Here is a 24,098-nt window from a genome sequence, read left to right on the forward strand (position 1 = left end):
TCTAAAATCCTAAATGCTTCCCTTATTAAGGTGTAATTACCATCAGTGGATCTTTGAGAATAAAGAGGTTGATGATCTGGCTCCTGGGTTATAAAAGGTTGATCCATAGAATCAAACAGAATTATTAAAAGCATTTGCTTGATCTTTAGGGGAACTAAAATGCCAATAAAATAGTAAGACAGTTCACACATAGAGAACAGAGTTCTACAAAATTGTAGATGATACCAGCTGAGCAGCTTGTAGTGATAGATATATACAGATAGTAAGGAACTGAGTGTCTTTCATGCAAAGAGAACCTGAGAGACCTGGGCCTGCTGAAAGGAAAATTAAGGGGTATCTTATAATTGTTCATAAATACCTGGTGGGAGGATGTAAAGAAAATGGAGCCAGGCTCTTTCCAGTTACCTAGTGACTTTGCAAGAGGCAACAGGCACATACTGAAATACAAGGGTTCTATGTGAACAGCAGAAAACACTTTTTTTACTGTGAGAGTGACCAAGCAAGGGAAAATGTTGCTCAGAGAGGTGGTGGAGTCTCCATCTGTGGAGATCTTCAAAACCTGACAGGACACAGTCCTTGCCAACTTGCTCTAATGGAGAATCATGTTTGTTTAAAGAGATTGGCCAAGATGATCTCAAGAGGCAAGTTCCAATGACAGCTTTTCCACCAAACTTTGAAGTTGTGAAAATAAGTCAATTACATTAATCATTTTGTACACAGTTGGTGAGAGTTGGGAGAAGGATATTTTCTAGTGCATGTGCAGTCCATTACTTAATTTACTTTTCATGAATTAATTCTTGCATTAGCAAAACTTAAAAGCTGTACAAGGCTTCTCTTTGAAAAGTTTCAATAATGCAGACCAATTTTTTACACCAATGCTTCAGCCTTCCATGTTCACAGGCCAGTTCTTGTTTGGTGAAGACCAAACAAAAGAAGAAAAACAGTTCTTATCATTTAAGTAAGAAGAAAGATCAATGCCTTCCTCTTTGAGAGGAAACACACTAAAAACTGCATTCACTCAGAAGAAGGAGAGTGGGGAATTTTCCATTCTCAAAAAAAATGCATGAGAATTTTTCACCTGGGAGAAATCAATTTGTGCACTCTTCTGCACAGGCACTATACCTGTCAAAAATTACCCTCAGGAGAGACAGAGATCCTCGTGTCAGGTCAACTGCTCTGGTCAATGCAGCTATAGTGCATCTGCCAATCCGAAGAAATGTCAATGTACATGATCCTCCTAATGACCTGTCAGGACCTTGATGCCATGGACTGGCCTAAAATATGCCACAAGACTGCAGTGGTGTTATGAATGGTTGTGGGGGTTTAGATAAATCCTTGCCTTTTGCCCAGGCCTTTGGCAGCAGGCAGTAGCTTTATTGAGGTGGCCAGCACCCCAAAACCCATTCTCATTTGCCTGTTCTTTAACAATGGCTGATTTGGTCTATTATAGAATGGCTTATTTATTTAATAGATGTAAAGCTAACAGACAAGAATTAAACCAAACTAATACTACACAGGAATAAGGACAAAAAAAGACTTCTAGTAGGTAAATACAGCATGAGGTTAAAGGCACCTATCAATGTTACAGCTGGTGAAGAAATAATATAACTTAAGATTCAATGTATCTTATCATCCCATTGTTGGTGGGGCACACATGGAGATCCTTTCCTTCAATCCCCAGGGAAGTAACCATGTGTCCAGACTCCCGGGAGAGGTCTTCCACAGTTTCAGGGTGTGTATAGAGTTATTGCCTCTGCAATAACTCATGTGTGTCTTTTATAGTTTGTAGAACAGGGTTTCTTAGTCAAGAATATTTCTTTTATCTCTTCCCACACCACATCTTCATACTAAAATGTTGATTCTTAGCTGAGGCCTGAGCCCTTTTGGTGCCAGACGCCCCCTTGCTGAGTCTTTCAGGCCAGGTTATCTCTCTTTATGCACCAACTCTCTGTGGTGGTCAGGGGGGGCAGATGTCCTGCCACAAGTGGTCCCAAAGCCAGCTGAGAAAAGGAGTCTGCCCCATGATTCCTGCAAGAAAATTCTTCTGCTGTAGCTGAGAAGCAAGTAAGTGAACTAAACATCAGCTGAAGAGGGCTTAACATAGGGATCTGAGATAGATCTGATATTTTGATATTTGTATTTGTGTTGATAGATGAGGCTGCTTGGAATGAGACATTTCTTTGAAAGTTTTCAAAAATTGTAAAAAACAATTCAGTCACTGATTCTGAACCTCTTGTTAAAATCATGCCTTTATCATGACCCTCAAACTGCATGGTTTCATTTATTTAGATGGATACATTAAAACAACCATGGTGGAGATTGATTATGATTCTTTAAAAAGAAAGCAAAAACCATCTACCAGAGCTGCTGTGAAACATACAGAGAGTGACCAAGAAACATATGATGATGTTGGAGAGCAGGACAGTACTAGCAGGTATGTATAAGGAATGCATGAAATGAGACAAGTGATTCACCTGGGTCAGCCTAGACAGGGGAAGTTTTCCAACAACAAACCCAGCTCTTGTCACAAAACAGCCACTTATATAAGAAATGTGTAGCTATTATATGTAGCTATTCAGACAGAGTAGCTCATATGTGGTCAGAGAAGTTTAAATGAATTCTGGAATCCAGCATCTCTAAGCACTCATACTTAGGAGGACCCCATTCTGTTGAAATAGGAGCTACTTCATGGAAATCCAAAGGAGAAAAAAGTGCAAACCACACAGGATTACAAATCATCTGCAGGAAGTCAATTCTCTTCCCTCCATCTCTTTACTTGCTCTGTCTTTTTGGAGCCACATGCTCCCTTTTCTAAGATGCACGACTAAAAGACTCTAAAAGCAATGGGAACACTCACTGCACCAGGGAACTCCTGATCACCTTCATTGCCCTCATGAGCCTTAGCATGAGTCTTTAACTCCTACTACCCCTTTCGTTTTGATGAGAAGGGACCTCTGAAATCCTGTCTAGGGTAACCCTTCAGAAGAGAGTGCAGCTTATGAATTTAACCCTGAAAACAAGGCCTCTCAAATTGCATGAGATGGGAAGAAGTTACACTTTTTTTTTTGCTTCATTGGAAGCTTCTTCTCTATGGAACAGTCTCCATGCATTTGCAGTGAAATGCTACACTGCAGATTCTCTACTACAATGTGTCATCTATTTCCTGTCAAAAAGATCTGCAGCTAGAGAAGTGACATACCCAGCAGCAGATCAGACCTGCTGGCAGGGAAATACCCTAGTGGTCTTGTTGCAAGACTCATTGCTATCACACAGCCTAGCATGACAGTGGTAATTATGTTGCTAGACCTCACAGGAAATTTTGCTGCTTACATGTGATTTAACAACCCCTTCTCCATTAAATGTCCTGATATGCAGAAACAGAGCCTGGGATTCAGATAAGAGATCTGCATATGGCTGTAAAGGATTTCAATATGTAGGACAACCATCTTGAAGCACTCAGCCATTACACCTGCTCTTACTGCTTCCCATGAGGCTCCTTAGCTTAGAGGCCTGCCTGGAATAAAAGGACTGCAGCTGGCTGGCATAGAACATCCCCATGAGCTCCAGCAGCAGCACGTGGAAAAGTCTGCCTTCAGGCTGGGATTTTTCATGCAACCAGTGTAGCTTTGTGTGTGATGTTTTTCCAGGTTGCTCAGTATCAGTTTTCCTCCCAGCACATTGGTCTCATAGCATCATGACCTAGCCATGAGAGCCATGTTAGTTGTTCTAGGTTTCAGGTAATTTCAGCATTAGTTACTTCATTGCAGAGGTATCCTTGGCCAATCCTTTTCAGTAGGACAAGCATTACAATTAGTCATCTCAATGCAAGGAATTTAGAAAATGCATTGCATTCAAAAGCAAACAATTGCACTGTTTGCTTACTAAAATAACAGTGTATTCCAAAGAGCTTCAAAGGATTAATGATTGGCCTAGATTCATTAAATCCTTTAAGCTGTATTTTGACATTTTTTTCTTCTCTAGTGATTAATAGCACTCTCTGTTCAGTTCATGAGCAAGATATATATGACATATATCAATATGTTTTGAAACCACTGGAAGAATGCCATTCCAAAAAAAAGCTCCTAACCAAATAGTATTATCTCATTATCAGTAGTATTGCTAATATTCCAAAATTAATAAGTGACTAGGGGTGTTGTATTTCAGTATTTCTTGGCACAAGAGTTTAACAAGTACCTTGTTTTGACGTATAATTTTAGGTAAGGTTTTGACCTGGAAATAATCTCAGCTACTATGAACCTCTCAGGCTTTTTTCAACTACTGTTAGACTGTTGGGCTAATATGGACTCCTTCCATATTGTTAGAAACATACACTTATACCCAGTGAAAGCAGCTAGTTGAGCAATAAATTAACTTGTTTACCATTTCATTTCAAGAAGATCACCTCATAAGAAATGAATCTAAAGGGTCTGGATCTGCTCTGAAGTGCTTAGTCAGATTATATTTTTATTCCCATCAGGTCTGACTACATGATCTCCTGAGATCCCCTCCAACACACATTATCCTATGATTGAAAGGCATAGTTCATACTTTAATTTTAAGATATCAACAGAAATATGAAATACATTCTGAATATTTTTGCCAAGGCCAAAAGCTTTAGAAATAATAATTGAAGAAGTGATGGGTGATCATGGTGCTTTCTTTTTCTGAAGGATGACTGATTTTCTCTAAAATGTCTTTTGTTTGCTTTTCCAGTCAAAGTGGTGACCAAAGTGGAGGTGGAAGTAAGTTCTACTTACGCCTTTGGGGGGAGTTTTTTTCTGTGTATTTCTTACCCTCACATTCTGACTTCTGCAGCTTCCACATAATGCAGTAATTATCCATAAGCAAGTTAAATGTCAGCTAACAGGCAACAAATAAGGAAGAACTAAACAAATAAGGAAGGAACTAAACTTCCCTGCCACCTATGGGAACTTGAGTGAGACAGAATGTTTGTCTCCAGATACTGTGAATCACCAGCATGCCAGATGATCAAACTTTAACTTTTTACTTGTGTGTGAAGGCAAATCATCCCACAAAACAGCACAGATGTAACTGGGGAAATATTAACATGAGGAAGATGTTTTGTACAGGAGAAATCCAGTTCTGAAATAGCCAGCACTATTATAAATTAAAGCTTCATTTTGCTGACAGAGTTAAAGGGAACTTCAATTGAAGCAGCACACCAGAGGCCCAACTGCAGCAGCTTCATGCTGACAAGCTGACACATTCAAACCCAGTTTTCCCTTTGTTAGCATATATATTTATGTAGCATTCTCTGTTAATCACAAGAGCACAGCTCATCTTCTCAGCTTCAAGTTTAGATTCTGGTCATGGCAGAAGCATCCCCTGGCAAGTACTACTGAAGGAAGCATCTGCCAGCCAAGTACAGATTTCAGTGCCTACTCTGACCAGTGCCTAGAATTGGACATGCAAACCAAGGTAACCCTCCACAGAAGGAGGTGGGGCACAAAGGTCAAAACTGAGACCAAAATGGGGAGTTTACATTGCTCTTGTCTCTGGCTTCTTTGGATGAAAACAAGATGTCAGCTGCTGACAGTGTTAGTCCAACATGTTCAATCATCACTTGTGTCACGCATGAAAACTTAAAACTCATCATAAGGTCTGGGCCAAAATTAGCCATTTAGAATTTCATTGACTGCAGTGTAGAAGCATTTGTTTTCAGTATGCATGCTCTTGTGATTGGCAGTACCACATTTAAATGCTGCAGATGGCATTCTAAATTGGAATAAGTCTAAATTTCTGTATCAATAAAGGGTATGGGCCAGTTTACAGAAAGATTCAATTTGCAAGGATATTGTATAAACTGCACACACATCTGATTCAGTAAAGAAGTCTATAATTAATACTTTATTCAGCAACATGAAAAATAATTGCATTAACTCACTATTTGATCTGTTAAAGACTTGTTCCCATCTCCTCCTTCTGATCAAGACATTTATGATGGAATTGATGATGAAGATGCTATGGCTAGGTATGTTTTTATATATTTTAAATAATTTGCTTCTTTGACAGAATGTTTTTAGTGGTTTTGAATCAAGCATAAAAATTAGCAGGTATTGGGATGATCAGCAAGTTGGTATACATAAAAATGGCTATGTGAAGCTAGAGAAAAGGGTTCTTCAGTCTTTTGAAGAAGCTTTGTTCTGTAATTTTGGTATATCAGCAAAAGCAGTTTGCAATCATGAAAATCTCCCAACTAGACAGAATAGGTCTGAAATCAGAATAACAGACTAAAATTCTAGGTTGCTGAGTAACAACACGAAAACAGTAAGCCACTAGATTAATATCTATACTACAAATACATCTCTGTAGCCACAAGTGGCCTAACATAAATATTTCTAGTTTAGCTTGTTAGCATTTGGGTAAGTAACTTCACTTCAGGAATTAAAGATAATTATGTGCATCAATGGAGAATTTTACTGGGCCTTTTGAGAAGAACATTACATTTTACATTGTGATAATCACATGCATACTCCAAAGGTCTGTATCGCAGGATGAAGATAAGAATGGTATCTGGCCCTGGGGAATCTTGAAGAGACTAAAGGTCAAAGATGGCAAAAAGAAAAGTGTACGAGAAAAAACAGCCAAAGTCAATGAGGCAGAAGAAAATGAAAATTTGTTGTAAGAGTCTGCCAGGAAATCAAAGTGCACATTAACTAATTCTAATAAAGCATTGATCACATGCTACTAACATGTCCTCACAGCAGCCTAATGAATCATGCATCAAATTGCAGCTCAGGATGATACTTTTCTGCAAAAACACTGAGCTTTCTTTTCACCTGCATAATTATTCTCTTAACAAGCTGTATTTGTTGCAAAAGTCTGGTAATCAAAATATGCTGAATTCTTTTTTTTTGGTGAAAAGCACCGGAATAATCTATCATCTTTGTGCCACTGGTCATGTAAATTTGCTGCATACTCAGTTAAAATTTACTTTTCTCACCAGTACAATGTAGCTGAGATGAACTGGTAAATCTAGGCCCGATTATGAAAATTTTAGGAATAATACATCAAACAGAAAAATGCAAAGATTGTATTCTATCCATCTTACCTAGAGAATAAATCAGCAGGTCGTGTTTCTGCCACATTCTTCAGTCATTTGGTTCTGAACCAGTTTACTTTAAATCAGTATAAAAATATATTTAGTCCCTAAGTATTGCTGGTGTTAGTGGCACTTCAAAATGTCTGGATATTACTTTAAACCCTTCTGTTGCAAGTTTTTTAGATTATTTAGGTTACAAAAAAGGCTATTAATGTGATATAGATACTTAACGAGCTTTTTTTCCCCCGCAGCATGCCTTCTTCAACAAAGCAGTCTGGAAAAGGTAATTAATAGCCTATTGTTCAGTCTCCATATTGATTCCTGATTCTTTTCTGTATACATTGCTCTGTATCGTGCTAGTCACAAAAATACATCCAAGGAAGGAAACAGGACTTCCTATTGCTTACCCAGTTCCAGTAAACAAATTTCAAATATTGTGTCTGATCCAGCTGCAGACAAGGAGATACATATACATGGCAAGCTCCCTGGTAAACAATTTAATGTATTTAATGTGATTTTTCTACCTGAGATTTGCACTAGTCCATTTTATTTGGCATTAAATAGGAACAGATACACCTGGAAATAAGCACTCAGTGAAAGACCTCAAAATTTAAGAGAAATTATTTGTTCAATTTTTATCACTTGCAGTGCCTCTGTAAAAGAACATATAACCATCAACTCAGTTATGGAATAAAAAGGAAGTTCTTCAAATTTTTGAGTCTGCTTCCAGAACGGAGTTCTAAACCTTCTATATCCTGATGATTTCTCTAGCCATTGGTTTGATGAGTCAAACAATTGCTTTCCCTCTACAGACATGCTGAACATGATTGAAAAAGTTTTCTTGGGCTAAGAATTCTCTTCACTGCTTTGACATTGTAAGATGGCCTAAAACCTAACATACCCATGATTCATTCATATCCACTTCTAAGCAATGTTGCATTGACCAGGGTGCTATAGAAGTTATTGAATGTGCATTAAAATCAAACTCAGAAAATATATTTTTGTGAAATACAGTGGGAATTTGATTAATTAAAATGAAAATTAAAGGCTATATCATGTGCCAAAACTTGCTTTGGTTTCAGAAGATTCAAATTTCAGTGAATATCTGTTATGAATAAAGAATCTTAATCTGAAAAGGCTGGGTAATGTTGCATAGGTTGTGCAAAACAGAACCCAGAGTTACCATAGACTGTAAATGGCTACAGTACTTGCCATAATTTCTTATCAATTTCACTACATTGTAACACAATGTATTCAATTCTCATTTTTCACATAATAATGTTCCATTCTTTTGAACACTATTGTTTCAGATTATGGAGACAATGTTTATGATGATGTAGATTCTTCAGACTTCCCTGCTCCGCCACCTGATTCCAGGTAAGTGAAAATATTACTTCCCTGATTAGAAATCTAATACACAGAGAGACATTTTTAAAGTATATACCACAGGCAGATTGCTACTAATATCTGCTTTATTTTCTGTTGTCAGGTTTTCTAGTTCTCATAAACCTACTGCTGATAATGGCAGTTAAATGCTCTTTTTTCCATTACAGATTGAAATAATAATTAGACTACAGAATAAGTAAGCATGTTTTGCATCTCAACATAGTCAGTCCCTGATGGAAAAGAGGTAGAAAATTATGCATGGGCTAAAGGAACTTAATTATAGATTGTAGTTCTTTTTCTATCAGAATCAGAGGACTGTTAGGATAGATACTTTATCTCAGCTGCTGCAGTATTTTAAGAGAAAAGGACCCAGTGCTCCTGTTTAAAGTATGAAACATATTTGGAGGTGTAAGTTCAGCTTGAAAAACTTTTATCCTGAACCAGAAAATTTTGGTCATCTCTGGAGCACATTGTTATGGGCACAGTTGCATCAGTGAGGATGACTGGGACATGTCACATCCTGTTGTCTCTTACTCCACTCAGGTGGAGTGACAGTGCACTACAATAATGTAGTCTGGGGATACAAAAAGAGAGAGATCTCTTTGGACTGTGTATCCAAAGGAAAATATGTGGTCCTTCTAAGCTAAATCTAGGGTAGGTCAGACACACACATACATCATCAATGAAACTGTCATTCTGCCAAGTTCAGCAAGGATCAAAAAGTAGAGTCTGCCTTTACATTCCCAGGTGCATCATCAGAAAGGGCAGTTAGGGCATGAAACCCTTCCACGGTCTTTGGCAAAAGTCAGTGCTACCAGGGATGTGCAAAAAACAACATAACTTGAAACAGACCAGGTAATGCAGATTCCCTGGTGTAGCAAAGTCTGCAGGCACACAGGACTAGCACACACAAGGCTAAGATGTTCCAGCTGCCTCCACAGCCGGAGTGTGACATGTAATTCAGCTTATTGCCCAAAGGTGCACAGTCTTCACAAAAACTGCTCCTTACTGAGAGATTCTAAAGTGTCTTAGGAGATGGATACTTAAAATTCATTTTTGATATTCACTTATGTGATAGCTGTACAGATATCAGAGAGAAGTAGGAAAGACAGCCCCAACTTTTTAACTTATTTTGAAGTCAAGTCTGTATTGTATTCTCACTATTAATTTTTTAGAGCAATTTGATAAAGACACATGAAGAAAAATGCATTTTCATCAAAATTATCAGAAAGCATGCCAATGCCTCTGATATGTTTCTAATTTTGTTTTACCTCTTGTTTTAGTTCATCAAAATCAGGAAGCTTTGGAAAACCTAAGTCAGATGAAAAAGATGCACAAAAGCTCAAGAAGATGGAAAAAGAAGAGAAAGAGTTCAGAAAAAAGTTCAAAGTAAGTTTTGTTCAAAGTGTTTTCTTTATATAAAATATAAAAACAAAGTATCTGTATAGTGTCTTCTATTTTGTTCCCCATAACTTGCTTTTGAAAGGGAAAGTATTACTACATGAATAAATAGTGATCTGAGTATCTCTAAGTCTAAATGGCAAGTATGGGCACGTACACATATTGCAGCATATACAAATATTTGTTAATTTCCAAAACTTTAGTAATAAATTTTATTTATTACTAAATAACTATTAATGGCAATATTAATGGAAAAGCATTAATGGGTTTTAACCATGTTTTGGGGATGTTTTTTCTCCTTTTCAGTTTGATGGTGAAATAAAAGTTCTTTACTCTACAACCACCGTCCAGGATTTATCGCAGAAAAGATGGGGATATAAAGACTTGCAAATTAAACCAGGGGAATCTCTTGACATTATTGAAAGTACAGATGATACCAAGGTCCTCTGCAGGAATGAAGAAGGAAAATGTAAGTTTTGTTTAAAAACTGTTGTACATATCAAATTGTCAGAGAGTGGTTGAGTAGGATGTGTAAAACCTCTCTTCCCTGGTTTACTGAGGTTTACCTTGCCTGGTGGTTGACAAGAGGCAGATTGTTGTTATCTCATTACTGTGTTTTAACACTGGCTTGCCTTAAAAAAATCCAAACCACTTCCTATGGACAAGATATACTAAGTATTAGAATAAAAGGACCATTTTTTGTGGAAAAGTTTTCCTTTGCAGCTATGATCAGCAGATGTTTTTCTTGCTTCTGTCTCTCCCCCTATGCCAAAAGGAGAGTAGCTATGATAGCCCACTAAATCTAGTAAAAGTAAAGTCCTTGCTGCACCTCTGGATAGCACTCGCCCATTGATTGCAGCCAAGAGAAAATCAATAACAATATTCTTACTTTGGAAGAGATGCAGTTTAATCTTTTCAACAGGCTGGGGGGAACATTGCTTTGGAGTGTTCCCCCCAGCTCCCAGCTAATCCAAGGCATATGTCCTTGCTGGCATGTCTGCTTGTTCTGGGAGCTGCACGAGGCCTTTCAGTGTTTCTTTGAAATCCTTGGCCAGGGTTTGCACTGGCAGAAATTTTTGAATTTTTGGAGAAGTCCGAAACCATCTCCTGATGGTTTCAATTTCTTAATGAGCTTCTGTTACAACACTTTCCAAATCTCCTAGTGAAAATTCACTTTGTTCTGGAACAGCCTGCTTTCAAAGTAGCAGCATCCTCCTGCTCACCTTTCTTTTTTACCTCTGCCCTATGTAGAAGACAGTCTAATGCTATAAACCTCTGAAGAGGATTCAACCACCTTCCTTTTATTTTTTCCCTCCTGTACTCAACTGTTACAGTCTGGAGTACAGCCTTCTTCCTGGCAGGCCTGCAGGGAGAGGAAGAATTTCTTGCATAACAACACATATGTTTTTCAAAATATGGATTGCACTGGTAGAGCCACTTCCCAAAAAAAACAGCTTTCAAAGCCACATTTTTTGAATCGAGCTAATAACAAAGTAGAAAGTAGTTCATGCTGGCTGTTTTCCTCTCATAGTTTTCAAAGCCTTTCAAATAATGACAAGAGCTACTGCTTTGCTATGCAAAAAAGAGCAAAACAAATAAAAATATCCTCCCTGAAAACCTCTGAATAGATCCCAGTCAATTTACACATTATTTAGCAAAGTTTGAATCCTACTTTAGTTAAGTCCATGACAGTTTTGTTTATTTGCTCTAGTTGTTCTAGTTCCTCGAATCTTAAAGCTATGATTTTACCTTCTGAAGGCCAGGTAGACTGAAAATCCACAACTAAAGATAGTTTTTTTTATTTTCTTGCACATTAATTCTTTGATTTAATCATCAACTTATGAAGCCCTTACATAGTTTCAAGCCAACAATTAAACAAAACCACAATTTATATTTCAATGTGTTCTCACCTCTTTAAGCAAGGGTTGATGATCTTAGGAACATACTCTGCTATGGCTTATTTTAAATGTTATGAAATTATTTGAAATGTCAGAAGTGAAACAAGGAACTGATTTTCATCTACATCTCAAATTCCTTCTTGGTCTGAACTCACACATATTGAAATACACAAAAGCTTTCAATTCAGCTTTGTAGATTTTGCCAAATCATTAGGACATAAATAGACTTCAGTGGCCCGAAGTTTAATTTTTGACCTCTCTGAGCTCCCTTTACATTGTCAGTGAGCAGCTGGCACAATGTGTTATAACTTTCAGTGCTTGCTATGTAATCAACATGGAGTGTGCCAGCCTGCTGGCTTCTTCCTTATTTGGAAGCACCATAAAAAATAAATTATTTAGAAACTGAAACTTTGGACATGTAACTTTAGATTAGTAAATCTGAAAGAGTGTCAGACCAGTAGGACTTGTATCTCCCACATATTTGAGGGCTAGTAATCATCAGAAGAACCTAGATAATGCTTTGCAATGGTAGAAGCTCTCACATGCACATGACTTCCAAGAACACTGTGTTTGTATGCCATGACTATGAGCAAAGAAACTTTGCTTTCATATATTTCACTTGAGAAAATTATATGAACAAGCAGAGAAGCTTAGATTAGCCAAATGATTTTGAATTATTTCCTGGAGACTTCAAAAATCATGGAAAATATTGGACTGTCCTATAAAGAATTTTGAAAAGACAATGATTTTTAAAAAAAAATCAAAAAATCAATTTCTATGTCTTTATTCCAGAAAATAAAAAGTGGGGAAAGACAACTGAGCTAAGATATCCTGAACAGATACTGCTAATGATTAAAAGAAGGAAATCTGCTTAGTAATTTTAAATACAAGACAAGATCACATTTATTCTTTAGAACTCTCCTAATTTCTTACCAGCTTACTAGTGTTTACCTATAAACATGTAATTACTTTTCTAGCTCTCTCTTTTTTTGTATTCATTATACCAATTGAAGATTATTTCAGTAGATATCTTTCACCAAAGACAGGAAGTATTTTTTGAAAGAAATTATATACATTAAAAAAGAGTATGTGTAATTTTATCTGATTTCATTAGTAATGCACCATAATAGAATAATAGTCAGCTTTTCTAAGGTATTTCCATTATTGGTCTTATTAATGTTTAAATTTTAAACAGTTTAAATTTTAAACAGTTACACATACACATACACAGTTACACAGAATATTTAATTGGAGTACACATCCTGAAATACATATTTTTTTTCTTGTATGAAACTCTAAATATTTCTGTTACTTAATATTACTGCAAATATTATTATGTTGTTATTACTATACTGATTTTGTGCTATAGTTTTTGTTAACAACTGTTGTTTCACATCTCTCTTATGCAACCAAGATACTGAAATAGAAGATGAAAACTTAATCTTGCATAACCTCTATTACTATTTAAGTAGGCAAATAAGAATAAGAAAAATATTGCACCTAGCAAAATCTTCATCAACTGGGTGCCCACTCTACATTGTTTTCCATCTATTATGTCTTTCTGTCTGAAGTATATAAAAGAGAAAAATTGCATTTCATTATTGCTAGCAACAGAGGTAATAATGAGTATTTCAATTTAACTTGAATACATCTATATTTCATTTTTACAGATGGCTACGTTCTGAGAAGTAATTTAGTTCAGAAGTAAGTATAAAGTGATCATTTTGAAACATTTGTTGTAACACTTAATTTTGTTCTAAATGGTCTAGTAAAAAAAGTGAAATATAATTATTTTAGTCTATCATTCTAAACTTGAAAGTTGAATTATTTTTAAGGAGTTAAGGTTTGTCAAAAATTAATCATATACATACATGCAGGAAATTTACCAGAGCCTCATTCCTCATTGCTTAACCATAAACCCTAGTTAAACCTTGAAAAAAATCACATAAATTAAGCATTATTGGTACTAGACTCTATTACTGAACAGCAAGTTAATGTTCTTAGGTGTATTGATGCCTTTTTCAAATGTTTAATTAAAATGGACCAAATTTTCTTCAGGTTTGTTTGTACTTCAGTCTTAGGGGGATAGAGATTTGGCTCAATATTGTTACAAGTAATTGCATGGAGATCAGCATTTTGGTTCTAATCCAAAACTCTTGTCAGACAAAGCCTCTCCATTTCCTTCAAGAGGCTTTTCATATTAGACCCTTAAATATCAAATCAGATGTCATTTTTAGAATTGCCACATTTAGAATTTAGAGGCAATTAACGCTCACACACATATTTGAATTATATGTATAAACAGTTTTACTGTCTTTCATGGGCCTGTCCATGTATCTAAGTCATATATTTGAAAATTCCTACTCATGGAGCATGTAGTTTTAATAGACATTATCTAAATTCATTACCTAAAAAGTAGCACCTCCAAAACTATTATGTAATTTCTGAGTAAAGAAACAAAAATAGTTTAAAGGGCATAGTGATTGGGTTTTTTAGTTCAATTTCTCCGGTAACTAATTTTTTAAAAAAGAATTAAGTATTTAATTTCTTTATGGAAATAACTCTATGAGAATATCTATGTAAAAATCCAATGAATAAAACCAACTTTTAATAAGGCAACCTTTCATGTTAGAAAGAAATGTATCAAAGTCTACTCTTCCCTGAAAATATTTTGACCTGACCATCTTACTCACCATTGTTCTGTTACCACAAAGGAAGTTAATTATTTGATAGATCGCCTGCACCATGCTGTATTTTTTAATACATTAATTTTAATACATTAATTTCTGATGTCTCAACTTTTAAATATACTATTTGTCATTTTTAACTTACAGTGATGGAGAGATTTATGACGACATTGGTGACGGTATGTTGAATATTTCGAACAATACTTCATTTATATTCAATTACAATAAATAACTTTATCTTTGTGTTGAAGTACTATACAATATTAATAGTTTTGCATTTTATTTCCATTTCAGATTGCATCTATGATAATGACTCTGATGCTGCATGCTCTTGAAATAACAACTTCATGGAAGTTCAAACTCCAGTTTGGAATCCCACTTGTGAAAGCAAGAAGAATCACAAATGATGATTGCAAGTTAATTGGTGTCTTTTTTAAATGTACAATTAACATTTTTTGGGATTTCAGCCTTTTGTCCTTCAATGCTTTGTATTCCCATTTATCTCAGCATTTAAAATTGAGGGAATATAAGCAAAAGTTAGGGTTATAATTTTTCACTTCCTTTCCACATTTCTTACAGTCCACGTAGAAATACATCTTTAATTATCTATTCCCAAAGAGGCCAGTTCACATCTGTGAAGGGTCTAGAGGAAACCAGGTGGCAACAGGTTTTACTCTGGCTTTTATCTATTAAGCATCAAAGACAGCCACTCTGGGTAGAACAGTATTCTGATAAAAAAAAAAAATGATGACAACATCCTGTTGTGAAAAGAAGAATTCAAAAGTGGGCATCAGAGAAGACAATACATCACTGACCTGCCATTCCAACTGCAGTGGTGTTAGCTACACTGACATATGCAGCCATGTCCCATTATTTCAAAAGTCTGTTTTTCCATGTCGTACTAATGATAGAATATCATTCTCTAAGATTTTTCTGAAGTCTACTTTAGAGTATAGTGTTCTACTTTATGCTGTAGTGTTGCTCAAAATATACTCAGAACATTTAGGTTAAGATTTAATTTCTGTTTAGTTTGAAGATAAGTTGTCACTATAGTAATATAGATATTATAAGCTATAAACTGATGATAAACAGTTTGGAGATTACTTCTAGACTAAATATATAGGTATATTTATCACTCTATTTTGATAATGCCCTTTTTTTCAAAGTATTGTAGTTTACTACTAGATTTGGCTAAGAAAGAGTACAGAACTCAAGTATTTCCATGCTTATCCATTGCAGAAATAAAATTTATTCCTAAAGTTCATTTTTGATGCGGTTGTCTGAATGACCAAGTAGCAAATAAAAGCAAAGTCAACAGGTAACTCATAATGATAAATATCACTTTACCCTTATGCATCAGAAGTCACTGGAATCAAAAGACATTTGCAGTAAGCTCCCAATAAAGAGGGTGAGTGTGTGCAAAAAGTAGAATTTCCATTGCTTTTGCTGCAGTGCAAATTAGTCAAAAACCTGTAACAACCAATGTGGCTGTATCAGTGGAAGCAGCTCCTTTTGATGAATGAGTCTTGTACAACGCTGAAGGGAAGTCAGGTACACTGTGCAACAGACAGTTTAGTTTATAAACATAAAAAATGCTGGCTCTGTTAAGTCAGTGACTTTTGGTCTCACGTTCAGTGAAGCTGAGATTCTATCTTCTAAAAGTGTCTTTTATTGCTGCTTCAAAATACAGTAAATCTCAAAGGAGGCATAATGCAATGGGGATATCAAACATAAAATTATGAGATAGTGGCTATAAGCTATTTTGTACTGTATGTAAAATCACTGATAGTATATTGAAAAGCTATATGCAACTTGGCTTTCTCTTTCTATTTGCTATTTCTCCTATCTATTTCCTATTCAACCAGCATCCAGGCATCAAATAACAATTTTATGTGTAAACATCAGCTGCAGCACCCAAATATAAAACATGACCATGCATATTAAGTGCAATGAATATGTGTGACTATTTGACTGTCACTGCTAATGGATTATTTATTTTTCAGTAGCATTCAAGAGGCTGTCTGCATTAAATTAGTGATATGCCAGAGAACTGAGTGGGCAGACAGATACCTACACATCTACATAGTTCTTCCAAATTCTTAGTGTTAATTTGTATAGGCAGTGCAATTCTGTATCAATAAGACTGACTAAATTGGTCATATGATACATTAAATAATGAAAAGAAAGAAATATATTTATGGCTAAAACTCTATTCATTGCTTGTTCAAATCAAATATAATGTGATTGCTGCAGGGTGTTAAAATGAACTTTTAAAGTGTTACTCATTGAAAAATTACTGGCATTGTATCTTTTAAATTTTAGCAATGCTTTTTTGTATTTCTTCTGAATAAAAGTATTTCTCCTGAATAAAAGTATTTCTTCTGAATAAACATTTGCTTAACTAGAAATATGGGTACACTGTCTCCTGTCAAAATAGAGCGACAGTAACTTCTGAAAATTATCACTGAGCAGCTAACAGAGTGAAAATTATTGTTGCAAAGGCTTACGTGGCATTTGGTAGTAATTGCTACCCAGAAAGTGAAATGTAAGCAGAAAATATTCCAGACAGGAAAATCTATACTTAGGCAGTCTATATTCTAAGGGATTCTCACCTGTAATTTATTCTAGTATCTTTTAAAAGACATAAAGAAAGAAAAGGAAAGCTCTTCACTTGATATTTTTCCACCTCCTAATTCAGTCTATAATCCTGCAGTATTTGACTGTGCCTGCTAAAACAGTCAGCAGTGAAAACATCAAAATATTGACATAAAAATTAACTTTCAGCATGAACATCCTAGTTAGGGTAAACAGAGCTGTTTACCCTAACTAGGATGTTTCCATCTGTGTTGTACCTCTGTGCTGTCCCAGTAAACAGGCTAAGCAAAACCAAAACTGGGAGGGCAAAAAAGACTTCTCTAATTCAGTAGCTTTATAACATTTCTCTGCTGTTACCGCAGGCTCTGGACTGAAGGAATGCAGCTGATCTCCTGCACATTCCTGTTTAAGAGGTTTATACTCTCAATCCACATAATTGCAGATTCCCTGGCTACTCTTCCAACAGTCATAACAAAATTTCTTCTATGTGTGATCCCTTTGCATAATCCATTCTCAACTGGAAAGATCAGTACTTTAGTAAGAGCATGGAAATTCAGGGGTGGAATGCAGAGTCTCTGTGTGAATTATAACACTCCTGACCACTACATTACTCTACAGCAGACACTGCTGTAAGCACATGTGTACATAGGAACGTGTGCATCTCTTCTGTGTAATTATACTTCATTCATATATTGAGGCAAATTCTGAGAAAACTAATGGACCCATAAAAGGGCACCTTTATGATTTCTGTACAGCAGCCCCAGACCACCCTGCACAGAAAAACTTTTGCATGTAGTGAAAAGAACTGAAGTGCTAGGAGAGTCAATAGATGTCCTTGTATTTGCACAGCCTCTCTTCTGACTCCTCGTGTGGATGCCTCGTTAACTGTGTGCCCAGTCTGTAATTACATGATGGCTCAGTATTTTTTTCCACAGGATTCCTGCCTCATTTAGTGCATGGGCTGGATGAGAACTAATAGAAAGGGCAGTTGTTCTGCCCTGCTCATTCAGTTTCTGGCCATTCCTTCATTTAGTGCAAATCTTCCCAAGCTTATGCTGCACCCAGAATTGTTAGTTTCTCATGGCATTCATCACAATGATATCTCACATTCCCTTGCATAGGAATGGATTTATCTTATGAGAGAGGAAAACATTTTATCCCCATTTTAATGTATTAAAGGAAGGCACAAACAGAGAACCATTTGTGGCACATATCCATTAATCCTGGATATAAAACCAAACCACTGAAGCTAAATTAAATTTTTTGTACTTTTCTAGATTAGGACTCCCACTATTTTATCTTCCTGTTCTTTGCCTCTGCTTATGGTTAAATAGAAAGATAAGAGAGATATCATCTTTTGTTTAGAAAGTATTAGCATGCAAAATTTGTACTGTAAATAGACTACAGAATTACAGACTTTCCAAAAGCTTCTTGAATTCTGGCAGGCTTGTTGCTGTGACCACTTCCCTGGGGAGCCTGTTCTAGTGCTCAACCAACCTCTGTGTGTAGAACTTTCTCCTAACATTTAAATCTCCCCTGACTCATCTTTAGGGCATTCCCTCAGGTTCTGTCACTGGTCACCACAGAGAAGAGATCAGTGTCTTCCCCTTTGTTCCATTCATGAGGAAGTTGTAACTGCAGTGAGGTGCCCCCTCAGTCTCCTCTTATCCTGGCTGAACAGACCAAGTGACCTCAGCAACTTCTCATACGGCTTCTCCTCCAGACACTTGACCACCCTTGTTGCCCTCCTTTGGACACTCTCTAATAGTTTCATGCCTTTCTTACATTGTGGCAGCCAAAGCTGCCCCCAGCAGTTGAGGTGAGGCTGCCCCAGCCCAGAGCAGAGCAGGACAATCCCCTCCCTTGCCTGGCTGGTGATGCTGGGCCTGATGCCCCCAGGACAGGGTTGGCCCTCCTGGCTGCCAGGGCACTGCTGGCTCGTGTTCAGCTCACCATTGACCAGGACACCTTTCTGCAGTGCTGCTTTCCAGCACCTCATTCCCTGTTTGTCCATACATTCAGGGTTACCCCATCCCAGGTACAGAATCCTCTCTGCTTTAGAGTCAACAGCTCCTCCCAGTTTTGTATCATCTGCAGACTTGCTTACTATCCATCAAGTCCTGTGTCGAAGTCATTTCTGAAGATGTTGAAGAGCACAGGGCTGAGGATGGAGCCCTGTGGAACCCCACTGGTGACAGATCACCATGTTACTAGTGACGTCTGATCTCACCTGTCACTGTAACCTGATGTCACTTCAGACACTGTAACCCTTTGTGCCCTGCCCATGAGCCAGCTGCTCACCCCTCACAGGATGTGTTTATCCAGCTGTGGGCTGTAAATTTTGTCCAGAAGGCTCCTGTGATCAAAAGCTTTGCTGAAATTGAAGAAGATTATATCAACTGGCTTCTCTTGATCAACAAGGTGGCTTGTCATAAAAAAAATCAGATTTGAACTATGTTTACAGTAACAAAAAGGTGAGTAAATCGGGAATAGTAATTAAAATTTAATGTAAATAATATTGAGAAACTTAATAAAAAGTGAGGATTAATAGCAGAATTTAGGGGGGCACATTATTACACTTTATATCAGTTGCTATCTTGCAGCTCCCATGTTGACAGGCAGTTTGTTGGTATGGTTTTGAGTGATGTCTATGGCTCTTGCCAGAATTAAACCTTTATGTGTATATGGTCTAGTATAGCCTGGTCCCAAGGCTGAGACATCTAAACCAGTTCTGAAAGAGCCAACTTATCTATAAGAAGCAATTCACTCAGGATAGCAGCATAACCCTACAAACCCTCCGCCTTGACTGCTTAGCCCAGCTAAGAAGACTGTTGTGCAGATGAAGGGTCATCTTAAGGAATTTCCAGAACCCCAGCCACTTGGGAACAATTTTGGTGCCACTCTGATTAGCCATGATACGGCAGAACATCCCCTAACTCATGTTCTATCCTTGTGGTGAGCAGCAGTGTGGTAGTCCCTAGTCTAGGTGCAGCAAAGTACAATGATCTCACAGTTTTATTTCTCTGTTTTTCATTCTAGATAGATGACTCCTGAAGATACACAGAATTTGGTAAGTCATTTTTATTTGCATCCTTTGAAAGCACTTTGAGAGAGAAGATTAAGATGTTAATAAATGTATAAAGTTTATTGCTGGAGGCTTTTTATATTGTGGGCCTTGCTACAAAGAATATGGGACACTGAGTGTCTTTTCCCTTAACACACAGACCCGTAAATATTGCTTGAATTTAAAATACTCACTACTAGGCAGAAAGTAAGTATGCAAAATGTCAACACAAACATGAATGAAATGCTAATTAGATGGATACCAAGGGTTTTAAGAAATATTATACGATTTGCATTACTTCTGTAATAGCACAAAATCCTACTGCTCAGGAATCATGAGACAGGCAAAGAAAGGAAAATTTAGCACTGGCTTTTTTCCCTGCTTTTTTAAACTTTTTTTTTCTTTGGCCTGATTCCTGATTCTCAAGTTCTTAAGAGAAAAAGCTGCCTGATCCTTCATTTATGTGTGGGTGTGCTTCAGGTGGAAAATGTACACAAAACACAGACACACAATACGAGGCTCTCATCCATTTTTGCTGCTGACAGAAGGGACACACTGCCAAGCTCCTTTCCCTTCTCCTGCATCTCAGCTTCTTCCATGTTCTCCTGCCTTGGACAATGGTGTAACACACCTTCAAGCTCACACAGGTAAGCCCAGTTTCTTCTTTTGTATTGATCCAAAGAAAATCTATATTTGATTTTCATTACCTCCTTTCAATGCCTGACATGTTCTCTGTACATTTTTTTACTCAATTACTTCCTGTTCCCTATAATTATTCCTCTTTTCCTTGACCGTCTGACCATGGCATTCTGTTCTTTGCTTTTCTACTTCCTTGTTCCTTTCTCTTTTCATCCTCATAAACTGTTCCCCTACTTCTGCATTCCTGCCCCTGGCATTTTCATTTTTATTCCATTTTTAAAAGCTGCTCTGTTTAAATGCCTTTTTTTTATTTTTTTGTGCAAGATTCCTAACTCTGTGGGTGACACCAGCAGAGGTTTAATGACTCAACAGGCACCAAGGAGACTTATAATTCTTGTATTTTGAGTTCTAGGCTGTTTATCCCAGCATTTAAGACCAGATCCAACATAACCTCCTCTGCCCTCAATATTTGTGGGAGTTTTCTTAAGTATTCAAGTTGGAATGCTATATATAACTAAATCTTACAGCTGCCAGTTTAAACTTTAAAAAAATTCTTTTCTATCCCATCCCTCTTTTCTGCTTCTGTATTCATATTAAGCTACTTGCTACTGGACATGTAAGAGACTGAAGTATGCTCTAATGGCAGTCACTGGCTGCTGAGAACCTCCAACATCCAAATATTTCAGTATTCATACCAAGATGTATGTCATCATTGCTGTTGAAATGTTAACCAGTGTTTGTCAGCCAATGCCCAAAGAAAATATTAATGGACTTCTTCAGTTTTTAAGAAAAGACTATGAGTTACAAAAATAGCTTCTGCTGCCACATAGATTTTGTATCAGTAGATGATAAATTTTCCTTACATTGAGTTTCAGCTCTATTACTGGAGTTTATTTGGACAGAAACAGCAGCTGTGTTTTGTTAAAGTTTTTTCCTCAGGTGTAATTATTATGCCAACCATACACAAACTAAACACCTGCTGCTTTTCACAGTTTCAATAGGATTATAAAGTGTGGAATGCTGGGAAAAATCTCACATGAACGGGTGCCTTAGTATAAGGCTGTACTAATTAACAATCTAGTTAGCAATCTGCCCCGTTAATCAGGAAGACTTGTTGCAGCACTTGACCTCCTGTTATTTTGCCACTGATTGTTATTGCTTTAGTACAATACTTACTGCTGCTCTTGCTTAATTTTCTGCTGTGTGCTGTATGTTCACTTTCTAAATGTCTTCCATTATAGGGTACTGAAGAAATATTAACACTACAAACAACTGCAATCAATTCTGATTTTTATTAATACCTTTTATTTCTTTCTTTATTCGAGGGTACTATCTTTGTGAATTAACTTAGATTATGATGGTTTCCAAAATCAGAGCAATTTCAGAAAAAAAAAAAAAGAAATTTCCTGAGCTAAAAAATTTGTTATGTATTGGAGAGTTGTTTATAGCAAATCACATTACTTTTCCCAACTATATTACTGGTACTAAAAATAGTACCTACAGAACTCATTTTCCATAGCAATACAAGTAGAACAATACCTAGTTAATTGTATCTGAGAAGGTTAGCATAGGAATACATTAAGAGTATAGCATGTAAGCCAGAAGAGCACTCACATCACAAAAAGCAAGCCCAGTAGTAGCAACTGCAAATTGCCTATTTTTCTCCAAGCTGTTTGGCAAACATGAGACCAAAATGGTCAAATCAAAAATATCTAACATATGGATCAAAAGTTCAACAAAAAAAGTAATTCACATCCACTTAAATGCAGTACTTACCACTAAGGTCTTCCTGGCTTGACTTACTCTCTGCACTGTGCCAGTCTGGGCAGTTTGGCAACCCACACCTTGCCTGTAACCAGATGCAACACATAGCTGCATCCATACTACATCTATACATCATTTAAAACTCTGCCAGGGAACATCCCTGGGCACTGGACCTTGATGGCCTTTGCTGTCACATTGCCTGAATCAGACAGTTTTGGCTCAAGACCAGTGCAAGGTTGTCCAAAGAAATCCCAGCTCATCTTTTCAGGATATTCATGTCACTACTTCTCTTCCCAGGTGACTCCATGAGCCAGATAGATTCCCAAGGGAACAGATGCATGTAAAATGCAACATCCCTGCTTTCACATTGCAATTCTGTTTAATGACCTCTGCCCTTCCCAATATCCCAGATTCTGATAGGGTTTCCACCCAGCTCTGGCCATACTGAATTTTTCTCAGATCCTCTGGTAGAACTCACAGCAAAAAGACTCTGTTGCCAGGAGTCAGCTGAATTTACACACAGGAGAAGGACCCTTCCTATTTCTGCTTGTTGCTGTATTATGGGGACATACAACCAATTCTCAAGAATAGCACAATAAAGGACTTCGATTTATGTAGATTAAGCTGCAGCTAATGGGGTCACCTTTTTCCCCCCTTGTTTCCTTCCTCACATCCTCTGAAGAGGATGCCTTTTCCATCTTGCAGCACAATCCTCTCCCAAGCAGGTCCTTCTGTTGCACAACAGGCACACAAGCCCAGAGCTGCAGGTGCATCCTCCCACACACTGCTCTGTATCTGGTTGGAGATGTGACATTCATTGTCACGCTCGTACCACTTTATGCCACCTGTGAAGCACAGGGAGGTCTGAGAATTTCGGTGCATGGCTGCCCAGGGGTCAGGCATTGTGCAGATCTGCTCTAGCATCTGTGTTTTGCTTCAGAATGACCACTGGTTGTTCAGAGCTGCCGATAATTTAATTTGATACTATACATTTGTCCGGCTGCTTAAAAAGTGCTGATGAGCTGGATTTGATTTGACTGAAACAGGAACTTCTAAACCAAAAATCTACCAGGACCCATTCTTAGACAGAACTGTTTAGGTTGGAAAAGACATCCAAGATCATTGAGTCCAACTGTTAACCCACCACTGCCAAGTCCACCACTACAGCAGCCCCTAAACACCACGTCTATACAGGTCTTAAACACCTCCAGGAATGGTGATTCCCTGGGCAGCCTGTTCCAATGCTTGACCAACTTTCCAGTGAAGAAATCTTTCCTATTATCCAGTCTAAACCTCCCCTGCTGAAACTTGAGGTCATTTCCTCTTGTCCTATTGCTTGGGAGAAGAGACTGACCCCCACCTTGCTAGATACAACCCCTGTCAGGCACCTGTAGAGACTGATAAGGTCTCTCTCAACCCTTCTTTTCTCCAGGCTAACATCCCCAGCTCCCTCAGCTGCTCCTCATGGGACTCCAGATCCTTCCCTAGCTCCATTGCCCTTCTCTGGACTCACTCAAGTACCTCAGTGTCTTTCTTGACCTGATTCTGAGCTGCTGCTCAGACAGACATTTTCACAGCCTGAGTTTTTTTTTTTATTTTAC

At 37.3% G+C, this 24,098-nt stretch overlaps 1 protein-coding gene across 2 annotated transcripts in view; it reads left to right on the top strand.

Moving 5' to 3' along the window:
* Positions 1–15,699, top strand: part of FYB1 (FYN binding protein 1) — a 43,870-nt gene extending 28,171 nt beyond the window's left edge. Inside the window, exons 9-19 of one of the 2 annotated variants that reach the window (XM_071425502.1) lie at positions 2,290–2,434; positions 4,714–4,742; positions 5,923–5,992; positions 6,502–6,642; positions 7,315–7,346; positions 8,374–8,440; positions 9,733–9,838; positions 10,157–10,319; positions 13,419–13,452; positions 14,583–14,614; positions 14,730–15,699. In XM_071425502.1, coding sequence (XP_071281603.1) covers positions 2,290–2,434; positions 4,714–4,742; positions 5,923–5,992; positions 6,502–6,642; positions 7,315–7,346; positions 8,374–8,440; positions 9,733–9,838; positions 10,157–10,319; positions 13,419–13,452; positions 14,583–14,614; positions 14,730–14,770 — 860 coding nt within the window. In that variant the 3' untranslated portion in view covers positions 14,771–15,699. The remainder of the gene's footprint in view (positions 1–2,289; positions 2,435–4,713; positions 4,743–5,922; positions 5,993–6,501; positions 6,643–7,314; positions 7,347–8,373; positions 8,441–9,732; positions 9,839–10,156; positions 10,320–13,418; positions 13,453–14,582; positions 14,615–14,729) is intronic. The other variant, XM_071425503.1, reaches the window with a different exon arrangement.
* Positions 15,700–24,098: the final 8,399 nt, after the last annotated feature.

Source organism: Agelaius tricolor, unplaced genomic scaffold (assembly GCF_023055355.1).
Source record: "Agelaius tricolor isolate 1412-34295 unplaced genomic scaffold, bAgeTri1.0.p SCAF_4, whole genome shotgun sequence".
NCBI lineage: Eukaryota > Metazoa > Chordata > Aves > Passeriformes > Icteridae > Agelaius > Agelaius tricolor.